General features: G+C 43.0%; 1 protein-coding gene across 7 annotated transcripts in view; it reads right to left on the reverse strand.

Annotated features, from left to right (window-relative positions):
• The window catches only part of Cwc22 (CWC22 spliceosome associated protein), a 49,028-nt gene extending 29,923 nt beyond the window's left edge, over positions 1-19,105 (reverse strand). For 2 of the 7 annotated variants that reach the window (XM_006234425.5, XM_008761967.4), the window contains exons 1-6: positions 18,848-19,079; positions 8,961-9,092; positions 5,347-5,414; positions 4,228-4,338; positions 2,064-2,309; positions 114-242 (exon numbers count right to left, since the gene is read on the reverse strand). In XM_006234425.5, the coding sequence (XP_006234487.1) occupies positions 114-242; positions 2,064-2,309; positions 4,228-4,338; positions 5,347-5,414; positions 8,961-8,987 (581 nt within the window). In that variant the 5' untranslated portion in view covers positions 8,988-9,092; positions 18,848-19,079. Of the gene's footprint in view, positions 1-113; positions 243-2,063; positions 2,310-4,227; positions 4,339-5,346; positions 5,418-8,960; positions 9,093-18,847 lie in introns of all 7 variants that reach the window. The other 5 variants (XM_008761966.2, XM_008761965.4, XM_063284136.1 and 2 more) reach the window with 5 other exon arrangements.
• Positions 19,106-19,866: the final 761 nt, after the last annotated feature.

The following is a 19,866-nucleotide window of genomic DNA, read 5'->3' on the forward strand; positions in this document are numbered from 1 at the left end:
ATTCACAAATACCTTTAAATGAAGTAGCATAACGAATCAGCGCTCATTGTTCACAGAGATGGCACGTTTCTTTACAAAAGTCTTATGAGCTATACAGGGTAATGGTTACTTACCTCCCTCTAACGATGTTCTCTTGAAGGAGCTCTTGGATAATGATGCTTATATTTGAGATGTTGACCTTGTTGATGAGACCATTGATGGATTTCTTCAGAGCCTCCCAGCTCATCCTCTGGTATGCTAAGCTAAAAATTACCAAAAGAAGGGACAGTCAGGTGGAACCTCGGAACCGAGACCCCGAGCGTTTGAAAGGCCTGCTGTTAATGCAGCTGTCCTGCAGCTGCACTGCTGAGGGCCGCACGGCTGTGCTGCCCTTAACTACATTTGGTCATTTCAGCCTCACTTGGATATTTTACACTTAACTTGATAGTGCCCTTGATAAGGTCTTTTAAAGCTCTTTAAAATCTATGATTTTTATAATTATTTCTCTGTAGGAAACCAAAGCCTTTTCCTCTATATGCTTCTTTTGAAGTCTAGTGAAATTAGCAGGCTTCCTGAAATGCATATAATACAAAAGGTTACAACAGATCTTGAGATAGTCGTCAACGCACACAAAAAAGAACAGGCTGATACAGTGTGCTCTGAGCATCTTCAGACAGAAAATAAAAGAAGTGGGAGGAAGCCAAGTATCAATTTGAATTCCAAGTAATATAATATGGCCACATTACGCAGTATCCATAACACACTATTTGGCGTTATATACCAGTTACACTTCCAGTAGAAATGCTAAACTTTAGGTAGGGATTAATAAAAGTAAAACGCACTTTTCCCAACCCAAACTCTTGCGCCGACTGCCTGAATTTCATGTAGGGAGCTACAGAAAGCTGGCGTGCCACGGCCCCTGCAGAAAGCAGCAGTGAGGTCAGTGCTGCCGGGTATTGGGTCACTGATACCCAGTCATTAGGTCATTGCTAAGAACTGCCACAAACAATGGGGAGGATGAGAGGCACTGACTGACTTGCAATTGATATTTTGTTGTTCCTTCAAAATTCTCTATCAATCAAACTCTTTGCCTCTTATTGTCCACACCTATGGCAAAAGTGAATCAATGCCCCACTCCACACACTTTACTAAGTCCCTGTCTCTAGAGAATCAGATCTGTGACTTAGTAACTAACCTAGCCAGTAAGATATTGCTCATGCATAATCATGACCACCTAGAAAACTGGAAGATAAGCACAACGACTTTTCCCAGCTCTGGAGCTGTCACTCCACGAAGAAAAACCTAGCCTCCTCTTGCATTTCTACTGTACTTTCTGCCCATGGACAGACCTCCACTATGTATGAATTTTCCCCTAGAACTGTTTAAAGTTGCATATATTGCTAACTCTCCCCTGCCTACTGTACCAAAGATGCAATAATTCATATTAACACTTTTCTTCACCATTGAAAAAGACGCTTTGCACTGACTCTTCTGTGCTGCCTTTGTGACCATAGACCTAGGCGATGAAGCTGGCACTGATGGAGGTTATCCCACTCTCTCCTGTGTGACATTTCAACTACACCAGCTCTGACACACACACAGAAACACCAGGTCCCAACTTCAATCCTCAAGTCCATGTAAAAAGTGCCTGGCGTAGTGCAGCACGCTAGTAGCAGAGATGAGACAGGTGTGTCCCTGCGGCTTGCTGGCCTGCCAGCCTGACCCAGTTGGCATGCTTCAGACCACTGAGAGACCCAGTCTCAAAAAGAAAAAGAAATAAATGACGGTGCCTCAAAGCTATCCTCTGGCTTTCAAACACACTATGTGTGGAGACACAACTATGTAGGAGCACACGAGCACACACACACACACACACACACACACACACACACACAGGGAAACATGAGACAAGTTATGAGCTAATATCACAACAAGCAGTATACAGTTCTGCAGTAAGAAAGACAAGAGGCCTACATCTCTATCGTGGTAAACTAAGTGCACTCTCACCACCCAAAGCTAATGACTTACTCTCTCCTTGTTCAGTGAGGCCACCTTTGCTCTGGGGATGCGGTACATCCGCTTACCTGTTTTTATCCGTGATCTGCTCCTGCATCATCCTGAGCTTTGCAGGAGGGATATACGCTCCCCCAGTGCGGGTGAGCAGCGGGTCCTGCTCATCCTTCTTCTTCTTCGATGTCGGTTCTTCCTGAGTAGAACTCTGGCTCACTCCTCGGTCTGGGCTCCTCCTTTCCGGAGACGGGGATTTCCGGGACCGTTTCCGATGGTCTGCGTCTCTCTCTCTCTCTCTGCGTTTCTCTCGGTCCCTGCTTCTATACAATGGGGTTGGGGAGAAAGCATACACTCATCCTTACAGGGAGGTGCACAGAGAAAGAGCGAGGCTGTAAGAGACGGAGGCTGCAGGAAATACTTCCAGAGAGGATGCCTTCCTCCTGGGCTGAGGCCTTAAACAGACTTCAGCGTGATGCAAGCTGGTGAGGGGCAATGACACTCCTTACCCAGGAGGGCCACGTGCTGCAGAACTGAGCAGGGGCATCAGGACCAGACGACACCATCAAGAGTGATGACGAATCTAGCATGGTAGCAGCAGCTGAATCAAAATGACCTCAGAGAGCCAACCGATACCCATTAAATGTCACACTAGAGACGGAGGGAAACAGCTTCAAGTAGGCAAGAGTGTGGCGTGAAAACCAACACAAAGTGGTCTGTGGTAGATCTCGAGAATTGTACAGAGCAGAAATAAGATTTTATTTTTAAAATGTTACATTTAAATGTAAATGTATTATAAAATCCTAAGAGTTGAAATTTGAAAGAGTTGTTGTTCTTATGAGAAGTTTCAGGGGGCCCTGGTTATTGAGGCCCTTATAGATGAGGTGGAAAGACCCATTTTCTAGTTACAGTTCCTCTTTCCTTAACACCTTTTAAAACTTGGCTTTGTATTTTCTCTAAAAGCATAAGGAACTTAGAAAATATTTCACTCTTTCCTCAGAGAAGAGTTTGTTCACTTAACTTTTAAAAACTACACTTGAAAATATTTCAAATATAACCCCCAACTGGTCAGCAAGAGAGATGGTGCACACCCTAGCTGGTGTGCGTGCCACATGCTCCTGCGGGCGGCTGTAGCTGACAGAAGCTGGAGAGCCCGGCTGACGCGGTCACTTCCCTACAGTAACCTGCCTCACTCTCGCTGTGCAGATGCAACCCAAACAGAGACACTCACGAAATACTTCTCAACTATTCACTTAAAAAAAAAAGATTAATTAATTAATTAATGTATGTGAGTACACTTACGAATGTACGTTAAGAGCAACCAGTGCTCTTAACTGATGAGCCATCTCTCCAGCCCTCAACTTTATTTTGAAGAAACTAGAGACCTAGTCTGCTTGCTTCACAGTATGACTGAGGGCCTCATGAGACCTTATACTCCCACACTGGACCAAATGTAAGGAGTTATACTGAAGTAACACAGGCAGGGGCTACAAAACCTGTGGGCTTTGAAGTTGAAATTTAGATTAAGAAGGAGCATCAATTATAAACCAGAAAATTGTTGACTGGAGGAACAGGGTAGCCAAGTTTTCCAAGACTCAAATAAAAGTCATTTATTGGGGATGGGGTGGGGGGGGCAGTCCTACAAATTAGGAATTTCATTCTCACTCAGTATTCCTCTGCCACATTACAGAAAGACTGCGCTTTTCCTTTAGTGTGGCTCCTAAGTAAAATCACAGGATGCAATCCATGCTGCAGTACAACACAAGACAACACCTCGGCCGAGGTCAGTCAGATCTGGGCTTGACACTGTTATGTTTCAAAACTACAAATTACTAAGCACGTTTCGCCCTGAGTTTCTCAGTCTTAAACCGGCAGCACCTACTGTACGTATCCATTGTCTTAAGAGTTAACTCACATGAAGCCCCTGGCCCCTAAACGCATGCGATCAGCAGCAGTTGCTTGCTTTAATCTTTGCTTTCACTATTCAGGTAAAGACAATGTGGGCTGGGGATTAGCCTGCTCAGCAGAGTAACTGTAACATGAACAAAGCCCAGGTTTAGATCCTCGCCACCACGCACTGGGCAGGACAGCGCACGCTGCAGTCCCAGAGCTCAGAAGGAAGAGAAGTTCAAGGTCATTCTCGGCCATTGCAGTGCAGATCAGCACAGGACATGTTAGACCCAGTCTCCAAGAGAAAGCTCACCAGGCACTATGGAAAAGAATGCCGCTCTTCTCACGTACCGTGATTCCATGCTGTCATCGTAAGAGTATCCTCTTCTGGATCGCTCATAGTCTGACCGGCTGTAATCAGAATAGTCTCTATCCCGGGGGGACCGGTCTTGCTCTGTATATCTAACACAGAAGAAAACCCAAGTTGTACCTTGAGAACAACTCTGTTATACTTGGAAAGTACAAGTACCATTGTAAATGCCAAGTGGCTTTACAATGGTACAACATCCCAATGAACTATTTTAACCAATGGCTCATTGTCCTGCAAAACAACTCCTGGAATTAACCAAATTTACTCATCCTGATTCACACTGCCCTTAGTAAAGGTATAAATCTAGAAATTATATATAATGGACAGGAAGAGGTTATTTTACAGATACTCTAAACATTATAATCATTAGATATTATTCTGAAAACTGCAGTACTGAAAACATTGAGGAAATAAGGATGGATCCCATATTAATCTATTGTTTGACGCTTAAAACTCAATAAAATCAGAGAACACTAAGGGAAGTTAAATATATAACCTACATGGTACTATACTTTGTGTTTCATATACATATCTATAATTACCTTGCCCTTGTGTGTCTGGGATTGTCATAGAGTAGGTGACTGGTAAAGGTGGCAGCAGTCACAAACCAAGGTCCTAAAGCAAAGGTCCTAAGAGCTATCTGCAGGCGGACTAGGACTAAAGTGCACAAGGCATAGAGCGTCTCCCTTAGGACTGTTTTAGTGACTCTCACGGGGTAAATGATACAGCTGTAGTACTACTTTTAGATTTCTTATTTCAATATAATTATGCTATAATATAAATAAAAATTAAATATAAAAGGCTGTGTGATATATAAGCAAGCTATAACAGCAAAGCAGTACTTCCATGACCACCCTAAAATTAAGAATCAAAGAATCTGGGTGGTGACACAGGACATTAATCCCAGCACTAAGGAGGCAGAGGCAGGCAGATCTATGTTCAAGACTAGACTAGTCTACAGAGCAAGATTCAGGACAGCCAGAGTTACAAAGAGGGACTGCCTCAAAAAACAAAACAACAACAACAATAAAAGCCAAAAAAACAAACCAAATCAAAAAACAAACAATTTGATAGACATATGAAATTCACAGGACAAGTACCTGTCTTCTGGGGAGGAGCTCCTCCGGTGGTATGAATTGTGGCTCTCCCTTCTGTCGTGACCAGAGGACTGCTTCCAAAGTGGGTAAAAAAAGAAAAGGAGGAATGTTTCAAGATTGGTTATGTTAAAATATATATGCAATGACATGTATCTAAGCAAATTAATAGTACCTTATAAATTACTTAAAGATTTTCTTTGTGACCTAGACAGCTATAGGCTTACCTGAATTGCATCAGGCCCTGTCTCAAGAGATTGATATATATATACATATCTTAGATTTCACCAAAACACAGTAGGGGACTGAGGAGATGAATAGAGGCATAGAAATAATAATTGCACATGCCTGCAGCCTGAGTTCAATCCTTAGGGCCCATATGAGAACTGGAAGCAGTAGTGATAGCCATCTGTAGTTCTCTGCACTATGCTCTGTGGGGGGTGGAGACTTAAGTGGCCAGAAGTTACCATAGGCAGCACAGTGGCACAGTCAACAAGAGGAGGCATTTCCCTTCCTCCCTCTCCTTCAAACACGACCAACAATTCTTAAAACAAATAAACACAATGAAGCAAAATTGTTTAGTATGTGTGATACGGGCTTTTATAAAAGTTTACACCAAAACCCTAACCCAGCACTGAAGTGACAACCCACTGCAGAACATCTGTGCGGCCTGCCTGAGGGTTCCACGCCCCGAGACATTTCTAAGTCAAAGATTCAACAGTTAATATAAAATATGGTTACTGACTAATTATCATGAGCTACAATTTTCCCTGTGTAGTCATCCAGAGGGGCAAAAAATACAAGAACAGAGGAACTGAAGATCTTCACACTAGGCGTACTTGTTTATTGTAGCGATTTTATACAGATTTGTGTATTAACCACAGTAGCCCATGTATGTGAGAGTGAGACAGAGTCAGACACAGGGGAGACAGATAACGTTACAATTACCCTATCCACATTTTCTTTTATAAGCGAGGCAATTATTTTGACTACATTAGGAAGACAGCCTCAATTCTGTGCTAATGATTTTTAACACATCTCCGCAACAGCTGCTGTGAACAAGAGGGAGAAGCCAAAAACACACAAGTCGTGAATCAGAAGGATTATGTAAATACAATCGAGTAACAAATGACTGGCACTCTGCAGTAATGTTAACAAGAGATCTTCAGGAGGAGCAATCACTGTGGCCCATAGCTCTCAATGGTGATGGTTTGCATGCACTTTGGGTGGGGACAGATCACTAAAATAAAAATATTTGTAGGTATAACCCAAATATTAAGAATATGAATTTCCCTTGTCATAATTTTAGATTAAATCAACACAACTGAAGAAAGTAATACAGTCAAAATTACTTAAAAAAATTCTCCAAATCTATTAGCAAAATAAAATCAGGTGACATCGTTTAGTCATTCAGTGTAATGACTTACGAGAGCAGAATGGAGAGGTGCGTGGAGCAAGGGCCTGAATCCAGGGGCTCTGAGCACTGCTAGTAGGTCCAGAGAAGTCTCTGGGGAGTGTAGAAAGAATGGCTCCGGCCACACTAGTGAATTGTGAACGGGTAATTCAAATGAAAGATGGAGGAGGACTGAATACAACTGGTCACTGAGTCTGAACGACATGCGGACTAAAGCTACCTATTTCTTGCTTGGTGTGGTGCCACCAAGACCCATAAAGACCATAAGGGACACCACCAAAAAGACTGCAGGAAGATTATAGTAAGAGTTACATGTTTCTCTCCCTTTAGAGGTATCAACCTAAAGATGAATACTTGTATAAAGCTCAAAGACAGTTCTCACAAGTCTCTTTTCTCCTGCTGATACCAGCTTTTACCATTTTGTCAACTACCTAACTGAGCCCTCGATAAATTAACTGTAGACTAATGAATACAAATTCAAAAGCAGCAGATTTCAGACCAGTGTAGGAAAGACTCTACTGACAGGGTTAGTGAGCCCCCGCCAACAGAAACAAGCAACAAGAGGCTGACTGTCTACTGGGCACACAGGCCAGAGGCTCTCACCCTGGAGAAGGGAAAAAACGAGAAACAGCTCTGATGAGCACATGCTATGTACAGGCCAACAAGCTCAGCCTACTCTCTTCAAAGAAGTTTAGGGGTACAGAACTGGTGGAATAGTTGGAGGGATATGTGCATATATTTCTAATTAAATACAAATGTGTCTTAACTTTCACTGACTCCATGGCCCAGTAAACAATGCACTGGCTTATCAACCTCACAAGATATGGTTGGCTGACTTTCCAAGGCACTCAGGCAGACTTCTGAAAGCCCAAGGATTGACTATTCCTTGCTATTGCTCTGACCTCACATTCTACAGCTCTCCTCGACATCTGTTGCAGTCACACTGGACTCTACGTACTTCCTGTCCCCACTGGGTAGCTACACAGTCAACTCTCTTGCTTCTGAGAAGTCTCTCCTCAAATGACCAACTACCTCCCTTCACAGTAGGCCCTGTACTTACCCCATTACAAGCTGTAGTCCCCTTACTCTACTCTATTGCTTCTCTCCACACACAGCACACAGCTTACAGGCGACATTCTACTTCTCTACAGAGCTTGTTTATTACCACGTCTACGAGGTACTTTCTGTTTCCTCATACCAGAAAGTAAATACAACGATAAAGAAATCTTGTTCATTACTTTGTTAAAAAGTACTTAGAAGTCACTGCAACTTATAATTCACTCTGTTTGCTGAATAAACAAACATCTAAAGTAAAGTCCAAGCCCACTTCCACACATGAAGTGACTGGACGAGCAGGAAAGAGTCTAGACTGACTGAAGGAAGGAACCATGCCTTGCACATCACTCAGGAAAGCACACTCCGTGAGAACGATGGTATCGCTAACATTACTTGTTATTCCCTTCACATGTACACTTTAAATGATTCATGCAGAATCTCATGTATGTAATTACATATGTATATAATTTCATATGTAAGTAATACAACTATATATATACACAATGTGCTGGCCAGTCTTATATCAACTTGACACACAAACCAGAGTTATATGAAAGGAGGGAGCCTCAGTTGAGAAATTGCCTCTATCATACCATCTGGCTATAGGGCATTTTCTTAATTAGTGATTGATGGGAGAGGGCACAGCCCACTGCAGATGGTATCATCCCAGGGCTGGTGGTCCTGGGTTCTATAAGAAAGCAGACTGAGCAAACCAGTAAGCACCCCCCTCCATGGCCTCTGCATCAGCTCCTGCCTCCAGGTTCCTGCCCTGTGTGAGTTCCTGTCCTGACTTGTTTTGAAGATGAACAGTGCTGTGGATACGTAAGCTGAATAAACTCTTTCCTCCCCAAGTTGCTTTTCAGTCATGGTGTTTTGTCACAGCACACACACACACACACACACACACACACACACACACACACACACACACACACGAGATGGGATATCCAGCATGATTTCTCAACTGTCTCTTTACTCAATATTATTCCTACCTGGTCCACTTTGTTTGAAATTGTACTGTGGTGTCAGAGTATGCCTGACCCCCTTCTACTGTCTGACTGGACTGTTTGAGTCTGTGACAGCATTTTTGGTTAAAGCACAGGCATTAACTTTGACTATGAGCTTACATCTTCAAGTTTCCAGCACTTACTTTCATGTGTGCCATACTACTTTTCATTTTCTGCTGTCGGCTGACCCGATAAACCAGATTCTTCAGGTTTTTCTAAGTGACACGTACTCAATGGTCTGAGTTCCTTGTCAGTTTTCTGTCTCCACACGTCACCTGAAATACAAGAACACAAGCTTGTTAGCAATGACTAACAGTATGTGCAATAATGGCAGGTTCCTTCTAAACAGCAGGCACCAAGCCACTTCACTCCCCTTAATTAGTAAAAGTAGATATAATCGAATTTTTAAAATGTTATCTTTAAATAATTGCACAAAAGGAAGTGTACTTAATATGTATTAGTAAGACTATAAAAACAAGAGGCTTATTCTGACAGAGACCAGAGTTAATTTATAAACAGCTGTTATAAAACTAGATTGAAATGCTTTGGCAAGGGAAACTTACACTTACATCATCAAGTATTGTATATAAAAAGTAACCAAGAAAACAGTACCCAATCTTTACATATCGATTATATAAATGAAAGCGCCAATACCTATACAGAAACAATCTTTTGTAATATACTCCATATGGAAAGATAATCTGATAAACTGAGATAAACTTAGCCTGCTTCCTAAAGGCATAAGGTTTCAGATACATATGTACATTTAAAGAAGTACGAGGCTCTGAATAAATCTAAATCTGCAGTAAACGTCTCTTATGTTCATGTATTCACATGTGCCTGTGGACATTAGAAGATAACCTCCGGCATCTTTCCTCAGCCATTGTCCATCTTTCTTTTAGTCTCTCACTGTCTGGGAATTGCCAAGCAGGTAAGGCTGGCTCCCCTAAGAATCCCAGAAATCTGCCCATGTCTGCCTCCTCCACTCTTGGATTACAAGCAGGAGCCACCATAACCAGGAATCAAGCCCAGGTCCTTATGCTTGCAAGGCAAGTGCTTTACTAAGATATCTCCCTAGCTGCAAATATGTCATCCAATTTCCTTCTGCTGCATATATTTTAATTTCTATGAAGTGCAGAACTGGTAGTCACATTCACATAGAACTGCCAATTGAAAATTTTATAATTACATACAGTTTATGGTATGAGGAAATCGAATCACGAAGATGAACGGAAACATAGGAAAAGGAAAGAATAATAAGATACAGGGAATACAAAGTATGTAGTTATTACAAAATGACTGAATACAACTGGAGACCCAGCCTAAGGTGTGTCACACGAAGGGAATGGCATTTCATGGCCCTTCTACCTATCTCGCCGCTCTTCCGTTCTTTATGCCTCCTCTTCTGTGATGTCCAAGCCTTAGAAGGGACTGTATAAAGATTTTATTTAGGGCTCAATACCTTCAGAAGCTCTGCTTTGCTCCTATTCACTGTACGTGTCTTTCTTGTTAAAACCAATAGTGTCCTGTCTACTTTTTATGTCAACTTAACACAAGCTAGTGTCATCTGAGAGAAGGGAAACTCTACTGAGAATCTGTCTCCATAAGTTCAGGCTGTAGGCATGTAGGGCATTTTCCTAATTAGTGACTGACTGGGGAGGGACAACTCATTATAGATGGGGCCATCCCTGGGCTGATGGTCATCTGTTCTATAAAAAAGCAGGCTGAGCATGCCCCATGAAGCGAGTCAGCAAGCAGCACTCTTCCATGGCCTCTGCACCAGCTCCTGCTTCCAGGTTCCTGTCCTGTGTGATCTCCTACACTGGCTTCCATTAACGGACTGTGATTCAGGATACGTTAGCCAAATAAACTCATGATGCTTCATCACAGCAACAGTTTCCCTGAGGCAGCAGGATTTGTCTATGGTATAAACATACTTAGAGGGCAGTCTGACACCTTCAGCTTAATTAAATGGTATGCTCCCCGCTAAGGCCTATGACTTCTCCAGCTGAGTATCTGACTGGGTTTACAGTTTCATTCATGAGTGTCCTCCTGTGGAGTCGCTACTGCGCGTGTCCCAGTCCTGCCTAGAGGGTTACTACTGAAGTCTGTAAGATCCACATCTGGGCACTTGCTACCTTTCCTCCCCCAGCAACCTGGACAACACATTCTAGCTCTCAGAAAGCTAGTCAGAAGTTTTCAGTTAGTTCACTTCCAACTCATATTATCTGTATCTTGCAATCAAGGTACGTGGCATCTTTAGCAACATGGTCTTAGCATGTTGAAATTTAACAGAACTATGTTAAACTACAGTGTTGAAAAAAATCTTTAATTACAGTTAGTTTTTAAAAAGCATACTTAAACTTTAAAGCTAGATTTACCTGATGCCCAAATCATTTAATAGTGCCCCTCAAGGAAAATGCCAGCATTAGTAAACAAATGCCACCGGGAAATACAAGCTGGAAAATTTAGAAAATATTCTTATCCCCAAACTGGCCTACTCCCTGGCAGTGCCAGGTGAAAACACTACGATGTTGCTAAGGATACTCTTCCTAATCTGCCATAGGATTTCTGACTTCATCAGCATGCCGAGAATGCGCTATGCAGACATGGTATAGGCCAGTGAATCACTTTCCTCCCTGTGCCACAGCACTCTCCTGTGGTTCTACTGACTTCTTAAGCCCAGCTTCTCTCCTAGCCTATCCACACTATTTGTAATTCTCTATGTATTTCCCTTCAAAATGCTTATTTAAACTTAATGAGTTTTCTTTCTGTTTAGTGTTGTCCTGTTTGTAACTTTCAGACACTCTCATACAGTCTTTTATATTTCCATGTCTCAACAAATTGTAGAGATCAAAGCTGGTAGCACTGTAGAGGGCTGCTGCAGTCCAGAGAAGCATAAGCTCTCTCATCGTCCGGATGTATTCAGAACATGCCTCGAGGAAGGTTCTGAGAGCTTAGCATGTGGAAGCTTTACACTTAGACTAAGGGGAATTCCTGCAATGAGAGCAGTTTATTTAAAATTTAAAGCTGCTGCTGCTCTTCCTAGCACCACTATATGGCCTTTGTGATGAATTATTAAACTTCTTGTCCCGTCACAAATGAGCAACCCAGCAAAAGCACACCTGCTTCTGTGGGTGAAGAGGGCATTTTATAATAAAGAAGCAGTACTCCAAAGACTAGTACTTTACAACCATAGTTATTTTCCTGTTCCAGCAAGCACCAGAAACCAAATACGTGGTAGCATTTGTATGAAATACTTCAAACCGTGAACCAAAACCTATGTATCCGTTGATTACATGAAACCTTCAGAACATGAAGAAACACTCCGATGGCCTGACTGCATTGCCCTCTTGACACAACACTTCTAGCCCCATTCAGTCCGAGTGTGTTTAATCCATGTGAGAGTACTCACTGAAATACTCGACACAAAACTTGCTAATAGTCTGTGCCTCTGTGTTCTAAGACTAGCAGCAGGCTTAACAGGCTTTAAAAGAATCCAAGTTGTCTGATGGGGAAATGGTAATGTTAAACATATTCAAAATTTAAGAATCTTAAGTTAGTTCTAAATGTCAAAATAGAAGGCAGTATGGCAGAGACTCAGAGACACGCCTTTTCCCTTCCCAAGTAGGAAATGAGAGGAAGACTGGCCACAGTAACACACACATGCGCACACACATGTGCAGGCACAAACATTTGTGAGAGACTTATCCTATGATCTGCTAAGAAAGGAAATTATTTCACCTTAGATTCTCAAGTTTAGGAGGTTATCATACACGTATGGTGCTTTTTGGAAGAGTCACCAGGCATAGGTACAGGTTGACAACTGTCTGTAATCTTAATCTCAAACTCTCTGAAAACATATATAGTAAATAATTTAACACCAAAACCTGGCATGTACCATCTTGAGTCCGTGTGCTTCTTGAAATATTAATGTGTTTGATTAGAAAATATAGACCTGGACCTCAAAGAGAAAATGCTTAATAAATATTCCATGCTTTTCTTAAAATATAAAAATTCATGGGGCTGGAGAGATGGCTCAGTGGTTAAGAGCACTGACTGCTCTTCCAGAGGTCCTGAGTTCAATTCCCAGTAACCACATGGTGGCTCACAACCATCTGTAATGGGATCTGATGCCCTCTTCTGGTGTGTCTGAAGACAGTCACAGTGTACTTATATACAATAAATAAATAAATCTTTAAAAAAATCGTAAGTGTCAAAACAAGTCTGATGAGAGCATATATAGTAAGACATGCAGGCCAAGTCACTAACAAATCAGAGGCTCTGTGTCCCCATTTGAATTTAGTCCCCATGTTCCCATACAAGGGGCATGCTGTGTAGCTAGTTCAGGATAATGCCTGTTTCTAAGAGAAACATTTGTTACAAACATCTGATCAGTCTTCCTGTCTCTGATTCTTTGTACAAAGAAAAGCTTCAAGTTCAGAATTCAGAGATATCTTAAGACAGTAATATGTAGATGATTAGAGAAAAAACCCTAAAAAGGTAATTTTAATGAGTACCATATAGTATCAACTAGGAGGAAGTTATTATCTGCCTTCATTTCTTATACCACGAAGCTAGTCCACCATTAAAAAGTACATAATACAATAATTTCACTTTAAAAAAAAACAACTGTTGGTCTCTGAATGTTTCCTTTTTACCAAAACACAGTATCTGTAAGAACTGAAATCTGATCATTTTTGTTTCAAAATACTAGCCATCCAGTTCTAGATTTACGGTACTAGTTCCCAGTTTAGTTTTAAATAATTAAAGAAAATCTACATGTTGGACTTATTTACAGTCTATTTAAAAATGAATTATGAGACTTGTGGACACATTCCCTTGATCCTGTTCTCTGGTCATGCTTGCCCCCTCCCTACACTGCGAAGATAGTCTTGATCGGTCTAAACTTGATGTCCCTTACTTTTAGCTTTTCTACACTCCTCTCTCCCACTGTTCGTGGCTTTCCATCCCTACTTTCTCAGAATTCATCAGGGTTATAAAACGACCTGTTGTGAAATCCAGAAAGAACTCCTTGCTCTGACCAGACACTGCTACATACCTGGTCCTGCTGAGCCATCCCTCCGTCCTTCCAAGTTCTCAGTCCTCAGCTTCTACAGCACCCCTCAGCTTCTACAGCACCCCTCAGCTTCTACAGTGCCCCTCAGCTTCTACAGCGCCCCTCAGCTTCTACAGCGCCCCTCAGCTTCTTCAGCGCCCCTCAGCTTCTACAGCGCCCCTCAGCTTCTACAGCGCCCCTCAGCTTCTACAGTGCCCCTCAGCTTCTACAGCACCCCTCAGCTTCTACAGCACCCCTCAGCTTCTATAGCACCCCTCAGTTTATATACCACCCCTCAGCTTCTACAGCACCCCTCACCACCCCTCAGCTTCTACAGCACCCCTCACCACCCCTCAGCTTCTATAGCACCCTCAGCTTCTACAGCACCCTCAGCTTCTACAGCACCCCTCACCACCCCTCAGCTTCTATAGCACCCTCAGCTTCTACAGCACCCTCAGCTTCTACAGCACCCCTCACCACCCCTCAGCTTCTATAGCACCCTCAGCTTCTACAGCACCCTCAGTTTCTACAGCACCCCTCAGCTTCTACAGCACCCCTCAGCTTCTACAGCACCCTCAGCTTCTACAGCACCCTCAGCTTCTACACCACCCCTCAGCTTCTACAGCACCCTCAGTTTATACACCACCCCTCAGCTTCTACAGCACCCTCAGCTTCTACAGCACCCCTCAGCTTCTACAGCACCCCTCACCACCCCTCAGCTTCTACAGCACCCCTCACCACCCCTCAGCTTCTACAGCACCCCTCACCACCCCTCAGCTTCTATAGCACCCTCAGCTTCTACAGCACCCTCAGCTTCTACACCACCCCTCAGCTTCTACAGCACCCTCAGCTTCTACAGCACCCTCAGCTTCTACAGCACCCTCAGCTCTCCGCCTCCTGCTCTTGCCTCTTAAGTAGACTTTAACTTTTGCTCACGGACTCTTCATTCTGTTCATTACTGTAATGTAACACTGGAGCTTTTGGCAAATCGGTGTCAGAACAAGCGACTGGTTGACTTTTACCTTGCTACATTCTCTGAAGAGCACTCCATCCCTACAGTGTCAGCTGTCACTCCCATCTAAGCCCATCCTTCCCTGTGGAGCTCCAGAGAGGAGGCCTCCATGTGGGCCCTGATGGCTTCCAAAAGAAGGCAGTGCAAATCGGCCTCAATTCCTTCTCTGCATCTCGAGCCAGCTTTTCCTCTAGCTTGTCTCCTGTAAATGTTCCCGAGTGGCAATTCATCTTTCCTTCACTCCTAGTCAGTCGTAAAGTCCTGATTTTACTCTTCTCTGAGTAGAAGAAACAAATTTGCTGTTTTACCCATTCTCTGTATACAAGAGGCTGGTGGGAGTTTTCCTTTAGAGAAGATCCCTAATAAAACCTCTTCAGCTTCATTCCAGAGGCAGTGTGGGTCTGACAAGTTTTCTGAGAGTTTTAGCACTATCTGTAACAATTTCTGCAGTATAAGTTCCCTTCCCACACTAAACTTGGCATTCCACTTTGCAAACCTGCCCCTGGGGAAATTGGGGCACACATTCCATTAGACCATGTTTAGGATTATCCCCTACTTTCCAAGAAACCTTTGTCTCTAGGTCTGTTTCTACAGTGCTTCACTTTACAATATATTTATATTTACAATAACAGAAAACAATTTCTCCATAGCAGTCCTCCTGCTACTGAACATAAGGAAGCCAAAGGGCCTCCCCCTTGTTACCATCCCCTGAATCTTGGAACTTAGAGTCATTCTCCTAAGCATCTCTTAGCTTACTTTCCCACATATCCTTGGCTCATGGTGTCAGTGCCTGGGAATGCGGCTTAATTTTAATCAGTAGCCCGGCACTTCATTCATTGAACAAACGGCGTCATTACAGTTTCTCTTGATGCACTGATTTAAATTCAGGTTTCTACTCATTTTCATGACAACAAAGACCAAAGAAAACATTCATTTACAAAGACCATCATCTTCACCATGATTCATGCCTTTCAATAAAACACTTCAGTGCTTCTAATCATGTACCAAGTCTTTTCTTCATTTGTTCAAATTTGTATCTGTGCAGAAGAGTCTCTTTGAGACTGTAACAACTAAAAAAATACACAATATAGGACCTCAAAATGATGAGGCTATAGCATATTGTCCTGATAAAAACAGTAACTGTGGATAAGGAGGTAATATTTACATTACTTAACTCAAAAGACATCAAAAAGTAAATGTTCTTAACTGAAGGTGAAGAAATGTCTAAATGTTGTAGCTATGCTACAGACATACTATTGCTGGGTGTACAAAAAATAGGAGGTACCAATGACGAGTCCTGAAGGACAAGTAGGAATGTTATCCATACAGAAGGAAAAAAGGGTCATTTTGGACAGGGACCCACATACCTATACACAGGCTCAAAGACATTTAAAACTAACAAACAAACAAACAATGACTTCAAGTCATTCAAGTAAATGAAGCAAGCAAAATGAACATAAATGTCATGGACCCTAAGAGACCCATGAAGCTAAATCATGAAAGGCCTTTCATGGATATAGCAGATCTCTGAAAATTCTCAGTCACACACACACACACACACACACACACACACACACACACACACACACAAACCCCTCTCTGATTCAAATGACTTGTTCTTGTTCTTCAAGACCATATTACTAGTAGTAAACCCATCAATAAATCTGGTCACCAGCTTTGTCAACTGAGTCTGCCAACTTGCACAGATTGGCTTGAAATGACTTTTCTTATCATTAGAGATTTTGTCTGTCTTTTCACCTGAGCATATTCTGGCTTAAAGGAAATTTCTCCATAAGAGAAATTTGTAGCCTCTAGACACCAAGCACTACCACCTACCAGAGAAGCTCTGGTCTAGAAGGAACCTACCCTCGTAAAGTGACTCACAGGATACATTTTCAGGGAGGAAGTGCTGAACTTTGTCTGGCTTAAGCCACTACTGAGTTAGGCTCAAACAGTTAATTCTGGGTCCTGCTTACTTTAATTACTGAAGCTTTTCCTAAAACAGGATGCCCCACACTTTCTTTTCTTTCTATTCACTGGGATTTACTAACATGGCGCAATAGGCAAAGGGTTGCTTGAATCCCCTCCCCTGCCCATGTGCTACCTTTTTAAAAAATGTTTTTGAAGTTTATGCTGAGTAAGCATTCAACTGCCTTCTCCCACATTCACTGGGGAGATGTACGAAAAGTGTTACGGAGCCTGAGAGTTTACTGAAATCCATACCGGAGGCCTTTGTGCCCTATCAGCCTTCCATGTTAGAACTGTAGGGAACCTCGAAGATGGCTCCAGACACCCCAAGACCACGCTCTCTGCACAAAGACTTCTTTGCTCCGGAAGGGGAAAGGGCAGAGAAGAGGAGACAAAGAACTGTCTCTGGATAGAGAGGAAACAGACATGCATGTAGGAAAATGATAATTTATGGGGTAGGGTGGGGTGGGGGTGTTAGGATGGGATGAGGTATTTAATTTAAATTGGGCAAGTTAATTAAGTGACCCAAAAGAGGCTTTGGATTGTTGGACTTCAACACTTTGATAGCTGGATCTTTACAGGTTAGACAAGGGAACAGATGTTGGGGGCTAGCTTTAGGAATGTAATCTAACGTTTTTTAACAAGACACAGGGAATTGGGAAGAAGGGACTTGTCCACCACAGTCAAGCTGGCTAGAGTCCCTGTAGTAAGTAATTTCAGACTTACAGAGAAAACAAGGGAAATCTGACAGAACAGCCCTCAAAGGTATTAGTTCCAATCTGCTGTATTACCAATAATCACTTCTTTCTGGAACTGGTCTATTCCCAGACTAGTCTGACTGGGCCAGTCATGACCAAATTTGGAATCAACTAGGTGGCAAAATATGCAGTCTGAGCTGGGCAGTGATGGCACATGCCTTTAATCCCAGCTTTTGGGAGGCAGAGACAGGCAGACCTTTGAGACCAGCCTGCTCTAAGGAGTGAGTTCCAAGACAGCCAAGACTACACAGAGAAATTGTCTGGAAAAACAAAAACAAACAGACCCCCCCCCCCCCCAAAAAAAAAGCAGTTTAAATACAGGGCACAATTAACAGAAAAGGTAGCTCATTTTTAGGTATATGGACCTTTCTGCCTTCATATACAAATACACAGAATTCAAGTGCTGGTGCAAGTGGTTATCCTGTCCCCGGAAACTGAGATTACAATTTGTTGTGATCCATCTTGTGGGTGTTTGGATCTGAACCGAGATCCCTCTGAGAGAGCAGCATGTGCTTTTAACCACTGGGCCAACTCTCCAACCGCTTACCGCGACTCAGTTAATGTTTCTACAATACCTTTCCCCAATTATTCTCCCTTTGGGTCGAAAGTACTTAGTGGCTACAATGTATCAAAAAAGTCTTGCATTTAGAGCAGGTGGAAACAGCTAGTACATTCCTGTTTGTGAGGGTGTACTGCGGAGCCTGCAGCTTGCTAGGGGCAGGGACTGCAAACCCATGCTTGGAAGTTACAAATAGTAGAGGCTTTTAGAGTTAGGATTAACTATGAGACGTAAACACAGAAGATGCGAAACATGGAGCACTAGGGAATCAATAAAGTCAATGAAAACAAACTATAAATGAAAACAGAATAGAGTTGGCTACTGGGATATTAAGCTGGAATGAGGCAAAAGCATTACCACAGTTTATTAATGCCAGCCCTGGGTCCTGGGAAGCCGACTGGGGACGTGACCCAGGGCGCTCCCAGGAGAGGAGTTCACCCACGTTAACCCAGACCAAGGCCCAGACGCGAACGCCCCGCCACCGGTGCTAGGCCCAGACCGCTCACGCCGCACCTCGCGGGCCGCTGGTGGAGACGGCGCAGCCACGTGAGAAAAGCAAGGTCCACCAGGCAAGCGCCCACTCGCAAGCCCCTGCCCTCTCCACGCGACCTAGCAACCCGCCGCCCCTACTCTGGCTCCCAGCATATCCCGAGTCTTCAGAGTTCCGTAATTACCTAAAGCTCCACCGCGCCGCCATCACACCGGAAGTGTATCAGTTCCCTTTCCCGGGTGAAGGCAGCGGGAGAAATTAGTGAAAAACTGATAGTGAATTGACAGGTATGTTATAATACTAATGATAGTACCGTATAGTAACACCAGACTCAAAGCAATCCAGCTAGTAGCACTGTCCCTCCTTACGAAGTACACGAAAAAAGAACATGTAAGCGCAAGTGAACTACAAAGTCCAGCATGCTCCGGCGGCGCGGACGGAAATAGGTAGTCGATTGCCGAAGAGAGCCGCGGTGCAAGACGGGAATTGTAGTTCGTGCGGGTAGGCGTTCAACTTTTGTGAGCTAGGTTTTCCAGGCATGCATCTTATTCTAACACTACTCACCTTCTAAAGCCATAGAAAGTAGCTCTTAGTAGTCACCTTAGCTCCCGCCCCCCCACAGTGTCAAAGTTTAACTCTAAGATACATACTAGGAAACTACCACAGAGGCTTACTATATAATATCTTGCCTGAAGATATTAAAAAGAGTTGAGATCCCTTTCAGACTTTTGACAAATCTTTACCAAAAGTCTGTTTGGGGGGGGGGGGGGTGACAAAATATTTAGCATCTATTAAGTTCCAAGATTTTAAATTCAAGTGAATGGAAGACTATCTGATTATAAATGACATTTTGTAATGAACCCCTGTCTAGAAAGAACGAAAGGAAAGAAAGAGGGGGGGAGGGGAAGGGGGAGAGGGAAGTGGAGAGGGAAAGGGAGGAAGGAAGGAAGAAAGAAAAGGGAAGGAAGAAAGAAAGGAGGGAGGGGAAAAAGAAAAAGATAAAAGAAAAGCATGCTGTATTTATGATAAGGGGGTGACTTTTCTCAGGGTTGGAATGTGAATCTGTAAAGAGGTGAGAGCACTGGCCTCAATTATACTGTTTCCTTAGTCTTTGATGTTCAGTGCTAACAAAAGCTAAGCATAAAGTGCTTGCTAATGCGAGTGGAGATCTCTTCCTAAAACAATGTCATCTTTATAGCCCCA

The sequence above is a fragment of the Rattus norvegicus genome, chromosome 3 (genome assembly GCF_036323735.1).
Source record: "Rattus norvegicus strain BN/NHsdMcwi chromosome 3, GRCr8, whole genome shotgun sequence".
Classification (NCBI taxonomy): Eukaryota; Metazoa; Chordata; class Mammalia; order Rodentia; family Muridae; genus Rattus; species Rattus norvegicus.